The 26,743-nt window shown below is 42.0% G+C and overlaps 1 protein-coding gene across 1 annotated transcript; it reads right to left on the reverse strand.

Annotated features, from left to right (window-relative positions):
- Positions 1-23,709, reverse strand: epyc (epiphycan). Its single transcript, XM_049567413.1, has 10 exons — positions 23,600-23,709; positions 20,685-20,888; positions 10,819-10,993; positions 10,065-10,463; positions 9,528-9,716; positions 8,741-8,857; positions 6,930-7,088; positions 6,617-6,819; positions 5,752-5,847; positions 1-3,170 (listed from the first exon to the last, which is right to left on the reverse strand). Exons 2-10 carry the CDS (start codon positions 20,874-20,876, stop codon positions 3,000-3,002), a joined length of 1,701 nt encoding a protein of 566 aa, XP_049423370.1. The 5' UTR covers positions 20,877-20,888; positions 23,600-23,709; the 3' UTR covers positions 1-2,999.
- Between the last annotated feature and the right edge of the window lie 3,034 nt (positions 23,710-26,743).

Consider the following 26,743-nt stretch of genomic DNA (forward strand, 5'->3'; position numbering starts at 1 on the left):
GCAAAGTTTGGTGCGTTTTCACCCATGGGAAGTATGATTTCCTCAGAAGAAGAAAGAAGAAGAATAACTAGGATTACCGTAGTGTCCTGGCAGCTTAGCTGCCCGGACCCTAATTACCTGAGGGCCGCTGAGCATGCAGTCTTGTCACAAGGGGGCCACTTCAAGTATTCCACAAAAAGTTGAAATAAAAAACAAACAAACGTTCAACTGTTTGAACAACTGTACTTCAGCTGAAACCCTCGATATGGCTTGAAGATGAGCATCACTGAGTCTGGACCTAGTCTTTGATTTATTAAAGTTCATAGTGGAGAATAGTTTTTCACAGAGATATGTGCTTCCAAAAAGGCACATGGTCCTCTTGAACATCCTGGAAAGCTCTGGGAAGGATGGGGGTAGTTCTCTCAGAAATTGACCAAGCTTGTCTTCTTTTCCACCTGCCTCGCTGAACTTGGCTTTGAGTACAGAATTGGAACTGGTCATTAATACCGTGGACATAAATGGCAAGCTGAGCCATGTCATTAATGTCTGTGCTTTCATCCAGTGCCACAGAGAATGCACGAAAACGTTTGCATTTGTCACGTAACTGTTCATAAATGTCACCTGATAGCTCAGTAATGCGCTCTGCCACTGTGTTAGCTGTCGCACTGATGTTGCTGAACTGACTCGTTTTTTCTGGACAGACAATATTTGCAACTTGTACCATGCAGTCTTTCAGAAACAGACCTTCAGTAAACAGCTTTCCCGATTTGGCGATCATCTCACTGACAACGTAACTTGATTCAAGTGCTGCATCGGACTCATTTCTTGCTCTCTGGAAGAAGTTTTGTTGTGTTGACAGTCCTTTCTTTAGCTGTGCAGCTCGTTGTGTCCGTTCATCTCCCTGGTACTTAGCATACTGCTCTGCATGTTTAGCTGAATAATGCCGCTTTAGATTGTACTACTTAAACACGGCAATTTTCTCATTGCTGATGAGACAGGTGGCATTCCCCTTAAACTCGACGAAGAAATAATCAGTCTTCCACTTCTCCTGAAACACTCTGTACTCAGCGTCAACCTTTCTTTTGGCCATTGTAAGCTACAATGTTTGATAGTGTTAGCAGTGTGCCAAATGTTTGTTTCAGGTGTGGTGATGCGTTGAAGGGTCGGGGGATGATGCGCTGAAGGATCAAAAACAGAATCGGGAATTTTTCCTCAGTCGCACAAGGCTGCGTTCAAGGCCACAGCGGGCTGGATTTCACTATAAATTCATATCAAATAGCGGGCCGTACAGAATGGTCTGGAGGGCCGTGAGTTTGAGACCCCTGCTCTAAAGTATCTTGTTTCAAATTAGATTTGAATTTATACCGATTACAAAGTCCTCGAAAGTAATTGAAGTTTGTGTTTCAAATACAAGTAACAGAAATACTGCCCATCTCTGATTACTGTTTTGTGTTGAGTCTTTACACAGAAATGTAGAGTACCAGAGAATCTCAGGCTGATTGAGAAAAATAATCACATACATTTTTTATTTTGCGCTCAGTTTGAGATGTGTTTATGAATTACCTCAAGTTTGATCTTCAGATCCAGATATAACATAGTTTTACTTACGTATTTATTGTTCAGTTCATTTTCTTAGTAGTATGTTTGCTTATCTATGATACTGAAAAAAAAGCAACTGGACAGAGAATCTCCCCTTTATTTTAGTTAAGGCGAGACTTTTTACACAAACTTCCATTAAGAAAATGGTTTCAAGTTTCGGTTATAGTAATAAAATGTTTGTCTGACTGATAGACGGTTATCATACTGTGAAAATCTACTGTTGCAACCCTGTTTCAGACATGGTTAAAAAAAACAAAACAAAAAAAAACCTCCTGGGGTTTGGGGCAAAGACATATCGGCCAGTTAACTGTCTTATCGCCTTTTTCCTGCTCCAAACTATCGTCACGATATCGGCCTTTAACAATCCGCCATCAGTCGACCTCCACTGCACATCCTTTAAAATGCACCGTATACTCCACCTACAAGTCGTCAATGAAAACGTTGAGCCACTCCTGGTTCGGAGAGGTCTTCAAAACAACTTTATTCACTTGTGGTTATTCCATACAGAGCACACAATAGCAAGCTATTAGCATTATTCTTCTTAACCCCATCCACAATCAAAATCAACAACCCCTCCCTCCCAAATCAAACAATAGTCTTGACTTGATCGACTCCAGACATTAGAGTCTTTGCTATTGTGCATGGTTAAAACATCACTTTTTGAAAATGTAATATACCAAATATTGCAGTTCATGTAAAAAATCTTTTTTTTTCCAGAATATATATTTTTATATTACAGTACAGACTTTACAACAAATGATTGTGTTTAAATGCGTCTTTTATTGCATTAGATACTCAATTTACCTCCATTAAGCTTCAATAAGTTTATGCTAGTATACATTTCCAAAAGTGTTAGATTTGTCATTAAAATTAATATTATTATTATTATTTTTACAAAACAAACATATTTAAAACAATGTTACTGGTTTGTTATTTCTCTGCCAGTCATGAACAGACACTAAACAGACACATACATGCCATCCGAGGGTTCTTAATAAACTGATTTCTCTGAATGCCACCTATTGTTTACTCCTAATCAAGTTACGGAACAGTTTGGCTTTTGACAAAGTTCTTGTGTGTGAGTGTGTGTTTGTATGTGTGTGTACATGCATTTTGGTTGGTGCCGGTGTGTGTGTGTGCGTGTGTGTGTGTTCTACCTGGTCTAAACAGGAAGACATAGAGCGAGCAGTGTGTATGTGCTTGATCACCAGATTCTGACGCAGAATTTTTCGTGGATGTTCACGAAACATAAATTGTGTCAGCAGCATGTACGGCAGTGTGTAATTAACTGATAGTTTGAGATCAATGGTATGCATGTCTGTGTGTGTGACTGTGTGTGTGTCAATATGTACAAAGATGTGTGCATGTGGTTGTACTGGTGGGAGTCTGTGTGCAAGAGTGTAAGGTATGTGTCTGTGTGGTTAAACGAGATCCCCGATGGGTATGCGGGGCAGGCAGACGTAAGCCTGCGGGGTCCTGCTGAGGTTGATGGGGTTGCCGTCCAGACGGATGTCCTCCAGCGCGTTCCTGATGTAGTTGAAGTCTTTCAGGTTGCAGAACGTGTCCTCGTGCATCATTTGAATATTGTTACGCTGCAATAGAAGACAGAGGAGGACACGTAGTGAGCTATAATCTCCGTGCATAATAGATTTGATTTGGTGAAACTGATTCTCGGAAGAGAGAACTTGATCAAAGTCAGAACCATGATGCGTTTAAAAAACAACAAAATAAGGGGTGCTACTCCTTGAAAGTGCTGACCATTCAACCATCCAATCCACACAGCAATAAATAAGTGTAATAGGTAAAAAACTAGACAAAGATTGTTCATGAATATTGCTTGAATATTGTTTGTCTGGGTTTTGATTTATCTGTAGTGCTCTCTAGAGGGCAGCAAGTCAGACAGATGGTATCCTGGGTAAGTACAGTCTTGATGATGGCCGAGGCTCTGCTGAGGTAGCAGGTGTCAGTGACCTCTTCCAGGGAAGGGTGAGCACAGCTGATGATATTTTGTGCTGTGTTTATTACCCTCTGCAGAGCCTTTTTGTCTGCTGCTGTTCGGCCAGTGTACCAGACTGTGGTGCTTTTTTGACAGCAACTGAGGTGTTAACAGACAAGGTATCATATTCACAAAGCTTCCTAGCGCTAAGAGTTGCTCCTAGTGACAAGGACTCTTAGAATTGTGACGTTTTCTTAGAATTTCCCCTTAAAGTTTAAACTAGGTCCTTGTAAAGATAAGTTATTCACAAAGCATCTCAGACCTTAAAAGAGCCCCTAAGGTGCATTTTAGGCCAAAATCCATCACGAAGTACAGACAAGGCTTCAATTGTTGCTCTGGATTTGTGCGGAGCAGTGAGAGTGTTACACATCTGGAAATCAATACACCAGGTGGCAAGTTCGGCGGGATGACTTTAAAGCGATACATAGATATTAAATAAGCAGGGGCTAAAAAGAACAGTTGTTCTACAATTGTTCTATTAGCATTTTGCTTGTTTTAACTGTGTCCTTTTCTAATGCAGGACAAGGCTGTTAAAGAGTGAAGGCTCTGTTAGTACAGCTTGTGTTCAGGTCTTATCCTGTTAGATTTTTTTAAAAGTTTGTTCAATAATAATCCAACTTAAAAAATAACAATGTCATTTAGTTTTCTTCAGAGAAATGAGTGAAATGCTGAGATATAGGCCTACTGTGCATTTTAAAAAAAAGTTTTAACACCTCTTAAAATCAAGACGTCCTTGCAGCCCCCAGTGAAGCTTTGGCGACCCCTGGCGGGCGTTGGGCACCCTCAGTTGGGAACCAATTGACAAGTGCATGTGGCTTGAATTTTACATTTAAATACTTAAAAATACATTAAATACTTTTAAGTAACATGTCATCTGTGCCGAGTTTGCATGCTCTCCCCGTGTCAGCGTGGGTCTTCTCTTGGTACTCCAGCTTCCTCCAACAGTCCAACAGTCAGACTCTAAATTGTCCGTAGGTGTGAACGTGAGTGTGAATGGTTGTCTGTCTCTATGTGTCAGCCCTGTGATAGTCTGGCAACCTGTCCAGGGTGTACCCTGCCTCTCACCCAATGTCAGCTGGGATAGGCTCCAGCACCCACACGTCCCCTAACAGGATAAGCGCTTACAGAAAATGAATTAGAATTAATTAATGATAGCAAAGGTTACTGACCCCTGGTCTGGCCAGTGAAGTTGTGAAAGCTACCAGATCTGCTCGAAGCCTAGGCAAAGGAGACTGACAGATGCTCAACAGAGCAGCAACAGCATTAGGCCCGTTCATTCTCCCTCTGACACTGTATTTAAAATTGCAGTCCAGCAGTTACGCAGGGATGTACATGAACAAAACATATGCACATGGGTTGCAGGTGTCAGGAGACATCTTTCACGAGAGTCAGTATTTTCATTAATCCTGAAAAGCCTAACTTTGACTTTTTTTTTAAATTTCAGTTTGTGAAGCAGTGTAGGGATTTCTGGCTCAACTTCACCTACTTCAAAAGGTGCACGGAGAGGGGAAAAAGTCTGAGGAGGTAAAAGTCCAGCAACACTTGGTGCTATACAGAGCAGCTTTATTGTCAGACAGACATGTTTTGGTGTGTGGCCTTTATCAGAGTCAATTTGTTTTCATATGTGCAAAGAACAACCTAAGTAGGGTTCTGGTTTGGACACCAGCATCAGAAACCCTAATCATATTCCACACAGGCCACTCTAGGTTCAGGGTTTCCTTTTTTTTGGTGGCAAAATAAATACATCTTGTTTCATGAGCGGTTCAGTGACAGGAGCTTGCTGCCTCTGTGCTGAGAATCTAACTGAAAGGATTCTGCTGTTTGAGCTGGCTACTTAAAGTTCATGCACATGCCCATGATCCTCCCACACAGGTGTCCTCACTTACTTTGCCTAATTAGACTACCTGTGAGTGTGTGTGTGTGTGTGTGTGTATGTGTGCTCAACATTGATTGTCTTGCACCTGTGTTGCACCTTTCTCATTTCAGTATAGCTCCACCTTCTTAAACATGAGCAGAGGTTTAATCAGACCAAATTGAAACACCTGTGTGGGTGGACAGCACCTGTGGTTAATTATTCCAGATTGCCCTCTCAGTTATTATTATTATTTATTAGAGACTTTTAATGTTGACCAGTTGTGGGGAGTGATGGGACATGAGGCTAAGGCATACGTATGTACCTGTAGGTGTAGAGATCGCAGGCTGTCTGGTAGAGGCACGGGGATGTAGTCAATGTGGTTGTCTGTTAGGTACAGGTACAGCAGGTTCGTCATATCCTGTGTGCAAACAGAAAATATATAAGTCTCAGGCCTTTACAAACACATTTAGGTACACATTTTACATTTTAAGGTAGTGAAAGGAAGTTGTAAAAGTCAAAGCCTTCTCTACATATGGCCATACATTTAAATACTTAAAATACACAGATCCCTCACTTAAATAAACATGGCCGCTATTTGTCCACTTCAGCATCACATGAGTTTAAAGTTTGAAACATTTTGTTGATATAAATATGATGTTTATTTATACATTTGTTTTGTTATCTTGTGACCAAGAAGAGCACTGCAAAAGATAACAATAAACTTAACAGTGGAAATACATGTGCTTTAAAATATGTCTGCAACAAGCTAATGACAGATATATCATCCTTTATTGGTTGGTTAGATGTTTGGTCCAATTTAGGCCGTGACGCTGGATGACCAAAATTTAATTTCAGGACGTCTAATGCCAATGTCAATTTGATGTAGTATACAGACGATGGATGACATTGATATTTTATTGGTTTTAAGTTGTTTAGTTAAGTAACCAAAATTCAACGTCTTCCAAATGTTTAATGCCAGCGTCATCTTGAGTTAGAATAACAGCCTTATATCTACATATCATCAAAGTCTTACAAAATATCGTCAACCTGATTTTCATTCAAACAAAATTTAACATCTGTCCTGATGTAAGTGTCCCCTGCCTTTCTGACGTCACATAGACATCCGGTGCCAGCTGAGTTGGGTTTGAGCATGTGACAGAGATTGTAAGTATAAAGAATGTACATACCTTGAACGCCTCGTTGTGAATACCCTTGGTGCCAATGTTGTTATGGCTGGCATCGATCAGGCTCATGGTCTCTGGGAGAGCAGGCAGCTGTGAGACATGGTTTTCTCGAATCACCAGCTCCTCCAGCGCAGGCAGACCCAAAAATGCTTTGTCATCTACAGACTTGATCTCGTTGGCGGTTAAGTCAATCCTCTTCAGCTTGCCTGGAAGTAGATAAAAAAAGAAATAAAAAATCAAACAAACGAACCATCAACTTCATATTTGGCTCTGAATATCTTTTGTCTCATATTTATACATTTTCATCCAAACATACTCATGTTTGCAAAGTCGGACTTGTTGATCTTGGTGATTCTGTTGTAGCGAGCGTAGAAGTGAGTGGTGCCTTTGGGAAGAGGTGGAACGCTATCCAGCTTCAAGTCATCACAGTAGACCGAACCACCGAGGCACGTGCACAGCAAGCAAGTGGGCATACCTGCAATAAAAGAAGAGGACGAAGAGGAAGAAGCAAAAAGGGAGGGAATAAAATATGTAACAGTAAGAGGTGGAATGTATTTAAGAGGACAGCTGCTAAAAGATTCTTAATGTAACTTTAAAAAAATCCTTGTTATTGGTAACACCTCTCTCTGAGGCTGTTAATTGAACTGCAGTTAGCATACTGCTGCTCACGCTCCAGGGCTCGTACTCAGTAGCCAGCATGAGGCCTACTGACAATCCTGATGTTGATAGAAAGCTGGGAAATAAATTACAATGATATTGTTGAATGAAAAAAAAAATATTGTCTTAAGTTGGCATCATGTATCATGTTTACTGGGAAGTAATTTTACAACTAACAAATCTGCTCAGATAGTATTTTTTGCTAGCGATAACGTTGGCAAGCAATCAAGCTAAGTTAGCCAGCTAGCTGTAGACCTAACTATGCCACAATGCATTGATTTGGAGTTGGTTGCTTCATAACGTTAGCTGATAAAGCAAACGACTGACAACAAACAAATGACAAGATCAGCACTGTGGTGGTGTAGTTGATAAGGTGGGTATACGAGGTAGATGTGTAGGTAACTGTGGAGGAAGTGGGTATACTTTTCTATTTATTCCAATAGCTTTTGGGCTGATGGGAGGGTATAGCCTACTGTAAACAGCCAGTAGAACAGATGGGTATACCCACATATACACCACTGGGCAAGGTGGCCAATTTACCAGCCAGATTAGCCCTTGAGTCTGGATGAATTTACTTGGCTACTTCCTCAAAACAAGAGCAAATGATAGCCCAGACCTTCAGCGCTGTAGCAACTCGAGTTCGGCCAGCGCAAACCCCAGCCCTGAAGTTCACAGCAGGCTGGTGGTCAGCAGCAGCAACAAAGTCTGATCTGGCAGGTACTTAGGGTGGTCCGGGGTCAGACTCCTGGCACTTGGGCGCTAAATCTTGCTCTGGCTGAATTTGAGTTGCTATAGGTCGCTAAGTGAAGGTCCATCTCTACCAGGCCGCTGCTGCAAAATGGCATACCTGCCAGAGATGGCTCTTCCAATTTTCGACCTTTTCTCCCTCCGTTCCCCCGATTGGTTATTTTTCCCACTAATCTCTCGATTTCATGGTGATATAGGCAAAACAAGGAAGGAAAGACCATTTGTGGAAACCCCTGAAAATCTCTCTCCTTTTCCCAGCCCAATGTTAGCAGGTATGTAACAGAAACAGCAGGTGTGGACTCGGTGTAGCAGTGGGCGTGACTTCATTTCTTAGCTAATGCAAGCTATTGTTGCACACTGTTAGAGCTGTAGTGGAGCTGAAGAAAGGTAAGGCACTTGCAAATGTGCATAACATCATATTCTTTGTACTGAAGTAGTTTCCATAGAAATCAGTCCTAAGGCTGCTAGAGATCAGAGAACGTTGGGGAAAGTCTAGGTTTTTAAGTAACATTGCAGCCTGTTCATCAACTGGCAACAACACAAGATTAATACTGGTTAAAAGTTGCATACCGAACCTGTAATTAAATCAGCCTCTAGCAACACACTGGACAAAATTTAATGAATCAGGATTCAGGATATCAGGATTTGCAAACAAGTTCCAAAGGGAAGTGACATTTTTATCATCCTTCTCTGAAGTCAATGCCTTTGTTGTTAAATACTGACCTTTCCTGTCAATCACAGGCTCATCAGGCTCGTCAGGTTCGCCAGAGCTCACTGACCCTTCTACACCGCCAGTACCCTCCTGAGGGGTTTCTGGTGTGGTCGGAAGCAGCCCCTCCTCTTGTTAGAGACAAGATTAGGCGTTAAAGAAACAGGTTAGGTCAGCATGGACGTGGAACAGGAAGTCTGGCAATCAGTAGCCCACTGTTTGCCGCAGTGATAAGTCACACAAAGTATATTAGCAGTGTTAACCAAATGTTTGTGGCATTTAACTGATTGATGGAAGTTAAATGAAAATGTTTTGGGGTTAATAAGGTGAAATGTGATCTGCTGAGTGTTCACAAACAATATGCTCATTAGGAAAGAGCAAAATACACTTTTTGGGGAAGCTAGTTCAAATGGGTTTCAGTTCCGTCAATGGTGGGCTTCTTATTTTCCATTTTTTGGATGTATGTAGCTGCTGAATGGACACTGTGTACATAAACTTTAGCAGAGCAGATGAATAGACTTGTTGTGACGTCATATTTCAACACTGCTAGGACGCCCAGGAATATGCACTTTGGTGTTAATAGCCAAATTGGATATTTTCACCAGGGTGTAAATAGCATTGTTGACTATTAACACCTGGGTGCTAATGGCATCTACCTAAAAGGATTCATTGTCTGCCTGGTCTAGCATCGGCAGTGGCACCTTGTTTTTGGTATACGTTTTGTGTATACATGTGAGGTACATACTTAAGTTATTACCTTGCCTTTAACGTATCTCACGCAAGTCTAGATTAGATACTGACCTTTATCAGTGTCAGTCACCAGAGTTACCTCAGGGACCTCTGCGTCTCCTGAGGCAGAGACACCAGAAACCCCAGAGAAGTCTCCGGATTCTCCAGAGGCCCCTGAGGTTCCTGAAGCTCCTGAGAACTCCCCTGAAGCACCCGATGCCTCGCTAGGGATAGGCTCGGGAATGAGGGGCAGCTCCTCCTCTTGTTAGAGCCAAGGGTTGAGGTTAGGAGACACGAGATTAGGAAGGTGGAGGGGTGAGATGGACAATCAATCAACCCATTAATCAATCACACTCACATTTTAGATGAGACAGGAAGTTAGAAGAACATTGATTATGAGCAACACAAATATGATAGCACAGAGTAAAATAAATAATAAGCAACATCAACATTTAACTACACTTAAAAATGACGCAGTTAAATGGAATTTAAGACAATAAATCACAGAGTATGACAGGTTATATCTAAACTGATGAAGACACAGAGTGGCCTTACTACTTTTGTACTAACCTCCAGATATCAATGTTATCCCTGAGTCACCGGACTCACCAGAGTCCCCAGAAACCCCAGAGGCCCCTGAGATCAACAGATCTCCGGAGAACCCAGAGCCAGACTGGTCCCCAGAGCCCAGGGGGAATTCAATAGCAATTCCAGAGCCAAGGTCCCCAGAAGCTCCGGAAATATCTCCTGATCCTGAGTGATCCCCAGATATCAAGACATCCCCAGATAACAAGAACTCCCCAGATCCCCCAGAGGTAAGGAGCTCCTCAGAGGCTCCGGAGATCAGGATAATATCACCAGAACCCCCAGAGCCGCCGGAGACCAGTAGGTCTCCTGAGCCTCCAGACCCAGGAGCCCCAGAAGCACCCGAGGCCCCAGACCCAACGGAGCCCCCAAAATCCCCGGACACATGAAGGATGTCAATGGGCGTCAGACGCAGCTCCACCTCTTGTTAGAGACAAGATTAGGTATTAATAAACAGACAGATGAAATGGATCATTAATCAGGTTTGGACCTCACAATGATTAGGTTAAGTAGACGAAGACAAATGGACACAGTGACTGAAAAGGACACATTTAACCATTAACAGCTAGTTAAATGGAACACATGCACATGGAAAAGATGATTGTTGAAGATGCAGACAATGGGTTTAGAGAATAGATTAGTCTGTCTTTGCTTTGGATGTTTTTTTGGGTGCTTTTACTGCTCCATAGGCCCCAGGGAGGAACAGGACCCTCTCTTAAACCCAGTGAACCTTGGTTATCAAATGTCTCTATGCATATGGGTGTGTGCTTTTTCAGACCTTTCTGTGTCTCTGGGCCCATGAGAACCCCAGATCCCCCTGAACCCTGAGGGATGAGCTGGGGTGTTAGGGGCAACTCTTCTTCCACTTCCTCCTCTTCTTCTACTTGTTCTTCCAACGAGGCCTCAGGTACAGGGTAGTTATAGTCAGGTGGGGCCAGTGTTCCAATCTCTATCTGAGGAAAAGACAGCAGCAGTGAGTCTGTGAGTTTGAGATGATACTGGGCATCAAAAGCTCCTGAATCCCTGACGTTGCTGTTATCATAGGGTAGTGCTCACACTGCCTGCTGCAGTGAGTGAACAAGAAGCAACTGAATTGGACTTGAGTCAAGACCTCCACCAACCAAGACCAATGTGTATGCTCCTGTGGATGGTTGGTCTTTGGTCTTCGGTGTGGTCATGAGCGTTAAGTGGCAACGTTGAAACACATGGAACATGTGTTGTTTAAATGGTTTGAGCAATAAAATACAACACACTGACAATGAAGAGTAAAGGAAATGGATCAGGTGAGCCAGCAAATATGACTGGGAACTAATTATTCAGATTTTTCCGACACTGCATGAATACAGCACAAGGCTACTGAGACACTGTAACATCTGCTACTTGCTCATCGATGAGCAAAATATTGTTGGTCAGTGACATTCCTGAACATTGTTTTGAGCTTACATAGCCTACCCTCATGCAACTGTACTATACCAGAGTGTCACAGAGCAGCTGACACCATCAGAAAAGTGATATTTAGTGAGTGTGTGTGTGTGTTTTTTTTTTAAAATAATACATGAAATAAAACCCCAATTACTAGTCAAAGTAAGCACTTCGCTGTGTGTTTCCATTTTTGCTCATCCTGATAACTAATTTTGCAAGGTGCAGGCGAAGTTTATCCTGATATTACTGTACACATGGAAAATAAAGGCCATGACCTTTGACTCTATTCCAAAATAAAATATTTAGATGCCACCTTAAGAAACTGACTGGAAGTTGGAAGTTAATGTCACAATACGGTAAAATCTACTGTAAAATTAACCATGATTATGAGCAGATGATACAGCCCGGTTATTCAGAGTCTACTACTGATTTCAAGAGAATGATTAGAAATCTGGCAGTCCTATATTCAATTGAGTTTATGTAGTCACAGTATTTAGTCTTTTGATCTATCATTCAGTAGTGGAGAGTATCTCTGTATGGTTTGTTAACCTGACAGTACATTCAAAGGCCCAGATCACCCAACCTTTACAGACAGCCAGGAAGATTATGGGACCTAATCAACATCCTAGTCCTCAAGTGATTTTAACTGCAGACACTGTGATGTCAAAGGCAAATTTCCCACTGGGACAATAGTGTCGATCCTATTGAATCATCTCTTGACTGTTTTCAGAATTTGAAAGCAATACTTCATATTTAGGCATAGACTGAATCATGCAGGCAGCATGCAATTAATTATTCATACTATACCAGCACCAGTGCACCAGTGTCTCCTGATATACCATTTTTTGTTTAGTCCTTCTTAAGCAAAAGTATTGATCCCATCCATTATACATCTTTCATTCTTTTATCTACATGTAGATCTACATGTAGGTAGATGCCAGGTTAAAAAAGAAAAAGAAAAACATGACCTCTGTGGTTATCTTACTTTAGGACAAACACAAATATATAGAATTTGGCATGACAATCTTGTAATGTGTGTATAAGTGGATACAGAAAATGGAGGATTTATTGATGGATTCCGCACATGCAAAGACTTTATAATCACCTCTCAGGTCTTCTTTTCTCTCACTCTACTGTGATGGATTCAAAGCAGTCAAAAGGTTAAAAACAAAACAAAACAAAACAAAAACAGGAGAAGGTGGCACACCTCAACTGCTGTATTGACCAAGGACCATGGTACAACCCATGGGGATGATCAGCATCTCCACCACTGGATGGCAGCAAAGTGCACAGATTTTAGTAACCACTGTAGAGACAGCAATGACCACTCAGATCCAACAGTTTCTGTAGTACAGACACCAGCTGGTGACCACAGTGATAATAGTGATGAGCTTTTTCACTTGCCACCAACTACTGGCACTATCTGAATGTACATCTGCATATGAAATGTCTTTATCATAACAACAAATATCAGTAAGTAAGTAAAAAGTAAGTAAGTCTTCACAAAGTGCTTCACAAGAGCAATATACAACAAGAAATATAGGACAGTATGTGAGCCACGTAGTTAAAAGTGCACAGCGAGCAAAACTATTTGCACACATATATGCAAAAGAACACTGACAGAAATCGTGCCACCTGGAAAAAATGTTTCATTTTTAACTTTATATGGATCCAATTAGGAACTCTTTTTATATCTTTTTTATCTCATTTATACCATGGCCATTTGAGGGAGCTCACTTTTGTTAATGGCGGCGAGGCTGGGGTGGAGTCGTGCCTCAAAGAGAAGACTGATTGTGGCTTTTAATGCAATGAAACATTCGCAGCTGCAAACATGTATGCTTACTTGCTTATTGTCTGCACATTGTTTTTTGCTTTGAGTTAAAGTGAGTGAAGTGTGTGATACTAAGCCGATGGTGATGGTATGAATAGCATGGATGTGGGCATCTTTATTAGAGTTAATTGGAGATGAATCACACTCATGCATGATTCAGGTATCAATATCAACCCCCCCCCCTAAAATTTCCCAAAGCTGAGCTCCCCCTGCTCCCCTGTGGTTCACACCCTGTCTCACTGGTTATGAACTGAGGACAGGAAAAAGGCTGTTTCCAATCCAACATCAATGTCTGACATAAAATCATGGCGTCTTTATTGAAAGGTTTTCACATCATCCCACTATATTAAGAAGCATTTTATATTTTCTCTTTCTTTATAGTCCATTTAGTGCCCTCTGACAAACTGCAGCACACAACCATGTTAATGTCTTCTCTAGCTCATTTCAAAGTATCATATTACTTTATAAACAAAGGCTTAGCAGCATGCACGGTTTATGTTGGGAAATAAATTAAAAGAAAGCTCCGCCAAACCGACCAAGAATTACAGTACTTTGTGGTTCCTTCATTAAAAGCTTCAGGTATATCCATCTGGTATTATAATTGCATTTACAGCCACTGCAGTCGCTGTTTGATGTTTGATCAAACATGCAGTTCTTTCTGTCTCCAGACGAGGGCAATGAGCCCCCACACACCGCCACAGGTAATACCTGACACCCTCTCACGCCCAACACGGCTGACTCAACCCTCCAAATAGGGAATGGTCCTTGTGGAACCAAGACACACATGGTAGCTGCAAGAATCCATATTTTCAGCTACTCTCAGCCGCAGTAATCAGATGTGAAAGAGGTACCAAAAGTGAACTTAAATCTGCACGATAATTCAAGTCAAACAGCCTTTAAGTGACAGTTAGAAGAGGTATAACCGAATAAAGTCATGCACAGACTTAAAATGCAGCAGTGAAGAGATGTCCAGTCACATTTTAAAGCTTGGCAGAGACACAGTTCGTGATACAACAAGGTAGGCCTTTGAAAAGTCTTGCACAGACAGTTTGCTCGCTGCAGCTTTTCCCTTCATTTCCCCCTTTCCCCAAAGCAAACATATACACCCGAGGGGAAAGAAGAGGCGAAAGGCTGGCAACCAAAAATACTGAGAAAAAAAAGCTCTGGAAACAGCATGGGAATACAGAATGCACAGGGAGAGACGCTGAATGTGAGCATCAAGCCGACGCCAAATGTTATGTTGCTGCTACAGCATACAGTGTATCAATCAGTAGGTGCATTCAGCACTGTAAGTACAGTTTCAGACTCCCATTGGCTCAGCTGCATCCTTTATAACAAACAAAATGACACAACTAAATCACCCGTCTCATGGTTTCTCCCCAGATACTGCACATGATGTACAATATCATGTTAATACATATAAAGTCTTGAGTCCAGTGAAAAAACCATGTGGCAAATTATGAGTCACATTTCCAGCCCAGAGTGAATGCCAGCAGAATCTCTGCACTCTGTAACCTAAAGGAACAGTTCAACATTTTGGGAAATGATCTGGATGAGAAGACTGACGACACTGTACTGTGAGTATGTACACACGCCGCAGTAACTTTGCTTTTACACTTTGGTTTTTGTACAGATTAAGCAAGCAAGACATATCCTGCTAATCAGTGAGCTTTAGAGGTGCTAGTAGGCAGATTTGGTTACCTTTGGACCACAGATGCGCCCAGAAATTTTTCTTAAAGAATACTTAACCTCCTTGATGAACGAAGAATCCAAAAAAGGTTCTTCATGAACTGAAGTCACTGGGATCCGCTTTTAACAACGGCAAAACTATATCAAAAATCTGTTTTAAAACTCTCACACAATTCATGCAGTATAATCCAGGTGTCACTTATCCAGTCGTATGCTCAGTACCTCCCAAACAGACAGACATTTCTGACAAGGATCTGAACTGAAAGGGAAACTTCCTCTACACTCTCTTCAAAGCCAGACCCCATTGACAAAAACAGTAATTTTACCTCACTGAACACTGGAGCTGCTGCTGGTCTATTGCTGCCTCGATCACTTAGTTTGTGTTACTGTGTGACTTTGGAGAATCTGAACTAACACTGTTAAGCACCAAAGTCACAGAATTAAAATAAAATCAAGGCAGTGGCAGACCAGAAGCTTCCATGATCTGCAAGGTAAAGTGATTGTTTTTGTCAACGGAGTCTGGCTTTGAAGAGAGCATGAAGAAGTTCCAGTTTCAGTCTTTAATAATATCTTTATTTAGTGAAAATGCATGGGACATAAGAACAACTGAGCATAATGCATGAAACATTACAATATTAAACAGTTCTGTCTCCGCATGTATCTCCAGGCACGCTACTTAGCCACGCGTGAGACTGTTTGTATGGACATGTTTTAAATTGTAATGCTTTAGTGACAATGCATGTGCAACTACTGAGCATACAAGTGGATTATGAGAACTGGACTATACAAATGGATGTTTAGATATAGTTTTGTTGTTGTTAAACGCAGACCCTGTTTTCTTAAATTTATGAAGAATTTTCGCCTTTTTTGGATTCTTCTTTCACCGTGGAGGCATATGAAAAAATAAAAGTTTTCTTTACAAATTTAATGCAGCGCGTGAGTAACTACATACAAATAAATGGTCATTCTGTAGGTAAGGATTCCTTTAAGGGCCAGGCCACATGGAGCCACTGAAAATCTTGGGGTGGCTCATCAAAACTAAAAGCCATAGCTGAATTTCAGGAATTCTATTTTTGTGGTATATAGGCTAGTTTAGGGGTCGCCAACCTTTACTATCAAAAGAGACACTTTTGACTAAAAATTTGTCTGGAGCCACAAAACATACTGAGTCTTATTATGAAGATAACACAGACTATTGCGTCTAAAATAGCTTATTAACATAACTAACAGGTCTAAATGAGCATTCATTAATAAGTTGTAGCACAAGGTGGTGACTCTGCAGTGGGCTATTTATGAAAATTTGGTGTTCAAGAGCTGGTGGTGAAAGCAAATTAATCTTTCCACCTATTATTAATGTCTCTATTTTCCTCCAAGACTTTTACACTTTTGATTTGGAGTCCATAGCTAGATTCAAGGTTAGCCACCACTACTGAGGCCTATTTAGACCTGACTTCAGCACCACAAGGTGAAAATTGTATAAGGAGGCCATGGCCCCCCCTGGCCACCTCTTGTGGGCACCACTGCTTTGGACAATGCACGGCCAGTTGTTTTCCCCTGCTTCAAGCCTTTATGCTAAGCTAAGGTAACAGTATCTTTATATTAACACACATAGACATGAAAGCGGTATCAATTTTCTCATCTAAGTCCCAGAAAGATAAATACAGACAAAAAAATCCTTGTATATTCAAGTAACATTATTTAATATAAGCAAACACCATTCTGATATTAATTACTGGATAAGAGTGAAACATGTATGTTGTATTTATTCAAGTATATTCCAAGTTAGGCATAGAAAGAAGAACTTCAAGTGGCTGAAATAATAAAGAGTACTACCTCAGAGCCTAATATCCGGTGTATCAAAATGACAAAAGAGAGATTTAAGGTGTTGGTGAAACTAAGAAGACGCCCACATGAATCTAAATCGGCTATTAAAGCATTTGCAGAGACTTTTGAAAGCAGCAGACTGAGGACGTTTTGCTTGGATAACATCGCAGATGAGCCTTTGCTTCTCTCAAAAGAGACAAGCCCTGAGGAGAAAGGAGAGAAATGCCGACAGAGAACTGGATGTGGAAAGTGAGGAGTCAGCATTCCAGAGGCATGGAGCTCATCATCGCTTCATTTCTCCCCTGACATCTGATGTGTGTGTGTGTGTGTGTGAATAAAATCCATTTAATCCTCACTTTTATTTAGCAACCGGCCTATGTGAGGAGCTGCCCTCTCACCTTTAACTGTGTCGACAGCAGGGCGATATTTCTCAACACACAGTCATCAGTCAAAACTTTGTGTTTCTTTTTCTGTGTGAACAACAAGATGGAAAAAATCTAGTAACTCTAACCGTACTGTTTCACAGACGCCCACAAATTCTTATGCAATGTGCTGTGTCATATCCAGGCTTGTTAAACATCATCAAAGTTGTTCCCCTTCAACACATTACAACTTTCCCACACTGAACACGGTCATGTCTGACACTCAGCTGCAAAACTTTGCACAACAGAATTTAATCCTTTTTAACTGCAGGCAAAATGCTGTTATACCTTTTTGCAATAGTAGATGGAAATAAATCTACTACATCCTGTCATATTTGCTAAATCTGCGTCAGATTGTGGGATTGTTCTCAGAAAACAGCAGTGGTGTGAGTGCAGTCCACATCAGGTTCAAGTTACACCGCTGGCTTAGAAGAAGCCTGCTGAAAATTTGATGTGGATCATCGTGCCATCTTGACATCGCCTTGGCCTCATTTCCGTGTTACAAAGAGGTATAAACGGGAACATGAAATATGGCTAAAGCTCGCCATCCCAGCATGCCCTGCAGCCTTGCCACATCACAGTCAACTTGAGCTGATTTAGAGGGCTCTTCTGGAGTCCATCATGCAGCTGGTAACCCTTTCTGCTTCTGTTCTCCACTCATCTTTAGAAGCTGTGGTGCTTTGCAGGATTTGAGTGAGAACACAGTGATCCTTGAGTTTGAGCACGTGGAGAGAATGCTACATTTGTGGTTAGGTCTTATTTGAGAGGATGCATCTTCCCAGTATTTGTTTGTGTTGCTAAACCAAAGTTCATAGAATTCTAGCGTTGAATACCAGAAGGTAAAAAGGTAGCTTGCACACAGATCATCAGGACCAGGCTCGGACTGGCCATCCGGCAACTTTGGCAAATGCCAGATGGGCTTGCCCACCGTGTCAGCCACCAGCAATATTGGAAAAAATATCGCAGGGCAATAAATAAGAAAAGAAAGAAAGAAAAGGAGAAAGAAAAGGACTTGCCAACTGTGGACCACAAGGTGTTAAAACAGCCCATCTGATCAGGGGTTACTTGGTCCCAATAAGGCAGGTGCAGTGGTACTGACTGTCGTCACCTCCCCCCACCCCTTCAAGTGGATTAGATGAAACCACGACAAAAAGAGTGGAGAAAGTTGAATCAAAATACAAATTTGATGGATAAATGAGCTAAAAAATGAAAAGGTGGAGCAGAAAAAAAAATGTACTCAAGGCTGATGCTGCATTTTTTTAAAGATTGCACAAGTATTCAGAAATAACGCAACTGTCGATGTTGTTAGTGTCAAGGAAAATCTTACTAACGTTAGCAGCAGTGATAACGATAACAACAGTCTGCTGTCGACATCAAATAAAGAGCAGGAACATGGGCAAGCAGAGGCCACTACCAAGGGCCTCCATGTGACTGTGTTAACAGAGCTAGCAGATTTATCTAGCTCTAGATCGATCTATCGTCAGGCCAGAGCATGGGCCAGAGAAACAGAGAAGCCTAACATGAGCCAGGAACAAGGAGAAGAGGTTGTTGCCTGCTGCTGAGGACCAGTGACATGACTTCTCAGCAGGTGATACTGCTAGTGCTAGGCTAGTCCATGTAGTGACAATTTATGATGCTAGCTAGCGCAAACACATTCCCACTTTGACCTCGTTACTTTTTGAAGTTCGGTCATGGAGTTTCCATGACGAGATATGACGTGCAAGGTACCCTGGGTGGGTCAGCTGTTGACGTTCTGGGACGCTGTGTCAACTTCTTTAAAAATAAACGCACTACGTCGGTACAACACTGCGAATTGATGGTTTTTTTCCTTCAACAAAAATGCATGTGGTTACGTTTAGTCAACACACGCATGTGGTTGGGTTTATGAAAAAACAACAGGGTTTGGCTGTACAATCTTAAGGGAAGCAAACACCGGCCTCCTGGGTGAAAGTCCGTGGTTGTGCGACCCTTCCGCCCTTGCACTTCCACTGCCTCAACTTTCACTGTCGTCCTACCACATTCCCCCTGGTGCTGTTAAACAATAATGGTGACATATCATGCCGACGTGAAAGGACAGCTTTTTCATCAGTGTCGGATTTCGATGACTTTGGAGTGGGACTGGGTTGGTACTGCCAGTGCTAATGCTGTACCACTCAGGTGGCTTAAACTTATCTCTTATCTCTTCAACCAGTGTATTCTGGCAATGTCAAACACAACATGCTAACAGGCCACCAGGCCAAAACGTTAGCATATTTTGTTTGACATGGCCAGAATAAATTGGTCAATGTGAGCCCTAAAAAAAGATCTGTGTGCGTGTTATTTTTTTTACTTTGAATACTCCATCTGTGTTTCCTGTATTTTCCCTCTTTACCTGTTACTGATATATGTATGCATATAGTGATTTATTAAATGTAGGTATATAAAAATATATCCATCATTGGGACATAAATATTGTCTGATTCCACGTATAAAACGACTCCAGATGCAGATGATTTCAGCCTGTTTAGACTCTGTGCCATTTAACTTATATCGTGGCTGGCCAAGGTATAAGAGTGAAATATTTTGGCCACAACGAAACATAAAGCTGGAGAGCAGTTTCCAAATGGGCACAGTTGGTATCAGCAGGATGCCTGTGTGCTCCGTGAACTCGGTGACCTTGGTTCAAAACAAGCAAATCTGCCAATATTACAACGTTACGACTTTGAGTTGTGTATTTGGAGGAAAATTGAGACTTCTGGGAATTATGGTGCTCGGCATGTTTTTAAATGTGAGTTGTATATCATGTTGATGATAGATTTTATATTCTTTGTCTGCCTCCAGAAGGTTATTCGACCCAGTTGCCAGAATAAATGTTGCATTGTACACTTCTGCAAACCATGGATATGTAACATTTGTACTTTTGTTTTTGTTTAAATTTTCAATTTTATGTTGTGACAGCGCTGTGGTTAGCGTGCGGTTACGTTTAGGCACAAAAAGTGCTTGATTAGGGTTAGGGAAAAGATCATGTTTCGGCTTAAAATATTTGGTTTGGTCGAAAAAAGGCTGGACATGTCCTGAACTCCGATGAAAAGCAGCCACTTCTGTTGGTTCTATTGTTCAGCAGTGGTCAGCCGCTGTCTGCTGTCTGCTGTCTGGCAGCTGTATCACCTAGGTGTCACACCATCCACCATCCCCTCCTCCTTCTGATGAGGGACTCAGCTCATATACATGAAATCTGAACTATGTCATATGTATGAAAAGTACAACTGTAACATATCAGTGGTTTACAGAACCATACAATGCCAACACTTATTCTGGCGACTGGGCTGGTTTTCCAGCAACCACTCAACTTCAAATGGCTGACACAAGTGTCTTAAGTGTCCCTTAAAACATTATTATAAGTACAGCATAAAACAGACTATGTCAAAGCAGTTAACTGATAAAAGTTAAAAACTATATGTCAATCACAATTCTTACCTGAGGATCATCAATCGTCAGCCCATCTTCATAGTCATAGATATCCTGGTTCTCCAAATTTAAATTGTCTAGATCCACATCATAGTTGGCGCTGTCGTACGTGTCCAAGTCCGCTTGTCGGGAAAATCGGGGGCCCGCCACCACCGCTTTGAGGACGAAGAGTCCCAACACGAGCCGCACGAGCATCCTCATAGTGTCGTCCACCTTGACATGGACAGAGAGATGTAGAGTCAAAATGGGGATGTCCAATCAAACATGCAGTACAAGACTGACGGTGAGTTTTTACTTGTTCACTGTTGTATTGATTGTCATTTGTCCCATTTAACAAGTAAAATGCTGCAGTGAAAAAGGAATGGACATGCAAACATTGACCCTTTACAATACACTATACCACTACAATTCAAAAGCATACGTTACAAATAGGGATAATAACAGTTTTTGAAATGCTTTAATGATTATAAGATGCCATAGTGGATAAAAAAGCATCAAAATAGCGCTTGTACATAAAAAATCTTCCCAGCAAACATCCTCCCTGGACCTCCCCTCCCTACAGGGGTACGGGCTGAGCCCCCGCTGTCCTCAAATCCTAGGAACGCCCCTGTCAGAAATGAGGACAGGCTGTGCAATAAAACATAGTTCCACATACTGTAAGTACACTTCAACAAGGCATGTCTTCATGATAATAGCTGCATAACCAGCGTACGGTACCACAGACCAGGATTTGACATTGAGTCACATCACTAAGGTCAGTGATTTCATTACTGAGGTGCAGACAGCTCGAGGGACCGAAATATGAGGGCGTCTTGCCTCGCTGTAGCCAGAGGCTCACTGTTCCAGGGAGCAGCCATCTTGGCTCAAATCAGCACTTGCCTGTGGCGTGTCAAAGGTCAGAAGTCAGAGTTGATCTGATAAGAAACCATGGGAACATTTTCATGAGTCTGCAGCGCTGAACACTTTTAAGAAATTTGCTTTCGGCTTGAAGGATTTTTTGGGTTTAAATGTATTTAACGGAGGATTTTGGAGTTTCTTCTTTACCCAATAAAAAACTGTTAAAGCTGCTTTTCAATTTCTGTTTTTGGCTTCAATTATTTCTCATAATCACATCCAAAATGGCTTTGGCAGAAACACGCAGCAAAATTCTTGGCATCAAACTTGAAATGAAGGCAAAGACAAGAGGGTCTTTTTTACTTGAAACTAAAATTAGCGTGTATGATTTTGGGTGCAGATCCACCATGTGCTACCCTGACCCAGAAACAACTATTCATAATCTTGTTCATTTCCTCGGCAGCACAGATCTGCTCAGCTTAACGAGGTGGATTGAGTTCATAAATGTGAATCCTGAGTGGGAAGTACTAATAAGATTAGCATACGTTAATTACCGCTAAATTGCACTGCAGACATTAGGCGTAGGAATTAATCATGTGTCAGTGGATGCACGCTAAGAGCAGGTGTAGCCACATGTCAGCAGCCGTGAGACAGATGATGTGAAATCAAAGAGTTTAAAGAGAGTCCTCAAGGCCGGGGCAGAGAAACGGAGAGCGAGGGAAGAGAAGAAAAGAGTGAGACGGGGGTGGGGGTGGGAGACGTGGACAAGATGTTGGCCCTCAGGGTTAGATGGAGAGAGTGAGGGAGGGAGGGAGAGAAAGAGAGACAGGTTTCTCCGCTAACCCGACCCCTCGCCCTTTACAGAGGGCCTTTATGAGGCCCGGTCGCTGCCTGTCTCAGCACTCAAACTCCAAATTCCACCGAGGTTTGTGGACAGGATGGCAGTGAGTTACGGCTGCAAGGTAAAGCTTCATTCAGCAGTGAGGGTGCTCAAACACACACACACACTCACACAAACACACAACTCAGAAGGACACATCCTCTCACACAGATGCACACTCTGTCTTAACACACCTATCTTTCAGAGAGCGAAAACTGAGAAACCTCTGCTGCTATTTTTGGGATGAGGACAGATATAAAACAAAAAAAAGGGAAAAACACCTTCACGGGTTATTTGAGCCATGAATCAAATCTCTGTTGATATCAGAGGGATAATTATGCAAATCAATTCTGCCATTATCTCCTGGACACGTGAACTGAGTGCACCCTGTGGAGAAAAGGTGAGCCGACTGGTCAGCATCCTCACTGAAATAGACTTTGTGTCATGAGGCTATGAAATCCAGCATGGTCATACTGAAAGAGGGACTATGCTAGAGACAGAGGTGTGCTTATACAGGCCATCACAGTGTACAGTGTGTGGAAACTGTGTATGTGTGTAGCCTCCAGACTACCTCCGTGTTATGCTTGGCTCCGCGTTGGGCATTCCTGATATCCAGTGATTCTAGCCTCTTTGCCTTTAAACAAACTCGACAGTCGTCCCTTTGCTGCAGGCTGGACAACAACCTCGCAACGGGTATATTTGTGTCTTTGGACAAAATGTAAGAAATATAATATGTGCACATAATTCAGAGTGTGTAAAAATGATATCAGCAACAAATAAGATTCTTTTTTTCGAGCAAATAAAGTTCAACTCATTAAACCTCAAGAGGCAAATTTCATCTTGCATGATTAAGACAACAACAGCTGTCAAAACTGCAAAATAAATCATAACGCCAAGGTTGTCACTAATCCAAAAAACACCTGTTGGACACTCACACCTGAATCATATCCACAGAAGCTTAAAAAACGTCCAGCCAACAGCCACCAACATTGCCAAAACACAACAAAGACATTCATATTTCAGCCACTAAAGCAAATCCCTGTGTGAAAATAAATCAGCTGCACCACCAACCAATTAGCCAAAGCGTCTCCTATGCAAACCCCTGACTAGCAGTGTTTTTGGATGTGCATGTGAAGCCCCTCTGCCTGCCTAATCCCCCCGCACCAAAGAGCCATTGAGCCAGCATGAAGATAGCACCAAGAACGCTTACCTCTGTCTCCTGCTTTCCCGAATGGTCCCTTCAGCCGTGATGGAGATGCTGAGGGCTCCGGGACTTGGCCAATGGTGAGAGGTCGCGCAGGGTGCCTTGAAAGAGGGGAGGGTGGCGTGTGTGGAGTGTGTGTGAAAGGTGTGTGTGTGTGTGTATGTGAATGTGACAAGTGTGTGTGTGTATGTGTAGGGTCTGTGCGCTCTGGCAGACCTGAGTGCCCTGCCGCTTATGTGTGAAGGTAGGCACTGAGGCTGATTGGACCAGAGCAGATTGCTTTTGGTCAGTTGCATTGCACCCACCCCACACCGTACACCCACATGAGCGACCCTCTCAAACACACACACACACACACAGACAGCACACAGAGAGGAAAAGAGAGCACAGGCCCCCCAATGGCATAATACCTTTTTATCCTCTACATGAGTAGCCTTTATTTTTCTAACAGTGTGGCTCAATCAGACTGGAATATTTGTCTGCCTTTTCCTGAGGTGAAACTCTGGCATGTGTTGCTTTCATGTATGGGGGGGATCCACGGGGCCCTTGTACACAATGGGAGCTCTGTGAGGAGCCCCTGTTAGCATGGTGCTGAGAGGAAGTCCCCGCTTGGAGGAAGGCCTCTGCCCTCCCTTTTGGTTGCTTTCTCTTTGCACCGTCGCTCGCTAAACCTTCCGCCTCAACTACAGGTTTGAGCTCAGTCGTGGGATACTGTAACATGACGGAGAATGAGGTGAGAGCAGAAGAGACCCAGAGCTAGTGGCTCTTTTGTAGCTCTGTATTGATGCTAAGGATCCTCCACACACTCAGAGGCTGTCTTCAGTGTCCATTGTTAAACCAAAAATAGGACACACAGGATGCTTGTGGCTTGCTTTGCTCTGTCAGCTTTATTTGGCCACGATTTTGTCTTGACTTGCCCCCCCCCTCACACTCCCATGGTAACTCTAGACCGTTTGATGAGTGAGGGGAAAAGGACGTAGCGGGAATGCCAGAAATCCTTCTGCACCTGCCATATAGGCTAGGATTTATATTCAGGGCTTTTCCTCTGCCAAGTATCCTCAAACTGAATGAAATATTGCCCAAAAAATCTTGACACAATGATTGATGCCCACAGTGTATGACACAGCTCATTGTGACAAGCCTGAGAAATCCGGCAGAGTTGGTCCCCTCTGTTGAAACACTCATATGGTAATTGACAGTGAGATGGACATTTTATAGATGTAGAAAAATCGATTATGTTTGAGCGTTAATTCTAGAGCTGGGGCCTGACATTTATTGCATAACTGATTGAATTAAAAGTATTTATTTTGCATGGTATTTTTGCAAATGTCAGACATGTAGAAAAAGTGACTTTTGGTCAAAAATGTATGTTGGGATAATGGTCTTCTCATAAAACTAGGTTGTCTCTGCAGTAGAAATGTGCAAATACTTTTGACGTTGGTGCTACATGACCAGAGAAAACAGAGCAACGGGGCTTTGGTGTTCGTTTTTGCTCAAGAGGTAGAAAACCTGTAACTACTAGAATGCTCTGTGCTGCACTGGACCAAAGAAAACCCCTGCATCATGTACACAAAATCAAATGGCGCTGAGGAAACGCTGCCTCAGTTACTTCATTTTTAGCCACCTTAAAAGGCCCACCTGAAAAAAATCAATATTAGTTTGAGTGAACACTATATTTATGATATTTTTATGATACTGTAACTTGCTGTCACATAGTGCTTTCTGATGGGGATCTGAAGCCGTTATCTCAAAGCCACTAGACCACATTGACAAAGACAGTCATCTTACTTCACAGAAAGGTGGAGTTGCTGGTCTACGACTGTCTCAATCAATTCTTGTGTAAGGTAAAGCAGTGAAAATATTCCAAACCAGAAAAGCACTCGGAGAGCGCAGACCTCCGCCATTTTATTATTTTATCCACTTTGCTTCAAGCGATCACCACCAAAATTTTTATCATCTGTTCCTTGTCCCATTATCAACCTTTCCTGAAAATTTCATCAAAATCTATTGAGAACTTTCTGAGTTATATTGCAGACAAACAAACAAACAAACGCTGGCGAAAACATAAGTCTGACCACTATGTTTAATGATATATCTTCAAGTGTTAGAGTTATGGCTGGAAATGACAACAGAAATCAACACATTTGCCGATTTCACATATCTTCGCAATTCAAAACAATTTCCAGTTTTCTATCAAGAAGTGATTTTTGTTAGCGCAATGTCATGAAAAATTTCTATGTGAATATGGCTTTATTACAACATGTTGAAAAAGTTATTTTTAGTCCAAAGTCTGTAGATCATAGCTGGCTACATTATTTGTTCTAAGTCATGACAGTCCTGCAAACTGTGGCAGGTGCACATATAGGCCCTGTCTACACTACACACAGGTATTGTTGAAAATGGATATTCCCCCTCTCACCAGCTGTCCTCAGCAGTCTCCCCTTGGCGCAAAGGTAGTTTAGTGTACAGGCTAACGTTACCTTTTTCAAAACACCTGTTGGAGATCTCATCACTGTTGATTCCCCTGTGATATAAGGGTGAAGGAGCTCACTCAAACATACAAGTGATACTGTGGACATGCAAAAATTTCCTTCCATGCCTCATTGATAAGTAGCCCACTCTCAAAATTGTCCCACCAACATCTGGCATGATCCAAAACTGTTGTTTCTGGCAGATTCAAAACCACAGACACTGAGGTTAATCTAATAACACGGTGCAGCAGTGTTATTAGTTCATCCATGAAGTAGTGGTGATGAATCTTTTTTTTAGTGACCTAAAACTCTTTTTGCGTGTAGACAAGAGGCCAAAACACAGAACAAAATATCTCTTTTCAAAAATGTTTGCATACATGTAAACAGGACCACAGAGTAATAGATAATGTCACTGTTTAGAGGTATGTGATAACCTGTATGTTTTAAATATGCATAATGATGACAGCCTGGCAGATGGTGCAGGTCTTTTATTATTCTTGCTCAACTGTTTTGCACATGAAACGCTGACATGTGTTTAATTTCATCCCCAGACTTGGGGGAAAAAAAAAGAGATTTTATATTTTGGCCTTATCACCAAGCTCTGTCTGGAGCCTTCAAACGTTTGGAGAGAGGAACAAATGATTGGGAGAGGAAAGTAGTGATCCATGAATGTTATTTC

Source organism: Epinephelus fuscoguttatus, linkage group LG22, assembly GCF_011397635.1.
Source record: "Epinephelus fuscoguttatus linkage group LG22, E.fuscoguttatus.final_Chr_v1".
Classification (NCBI taxonomy): domain Eukaryota; kingdom Metazoa; phylum Chordata; class Actinopteri; order Perciformes; family Serranidae; genus Epinephelus; species Epinephelus fuscoguttatus.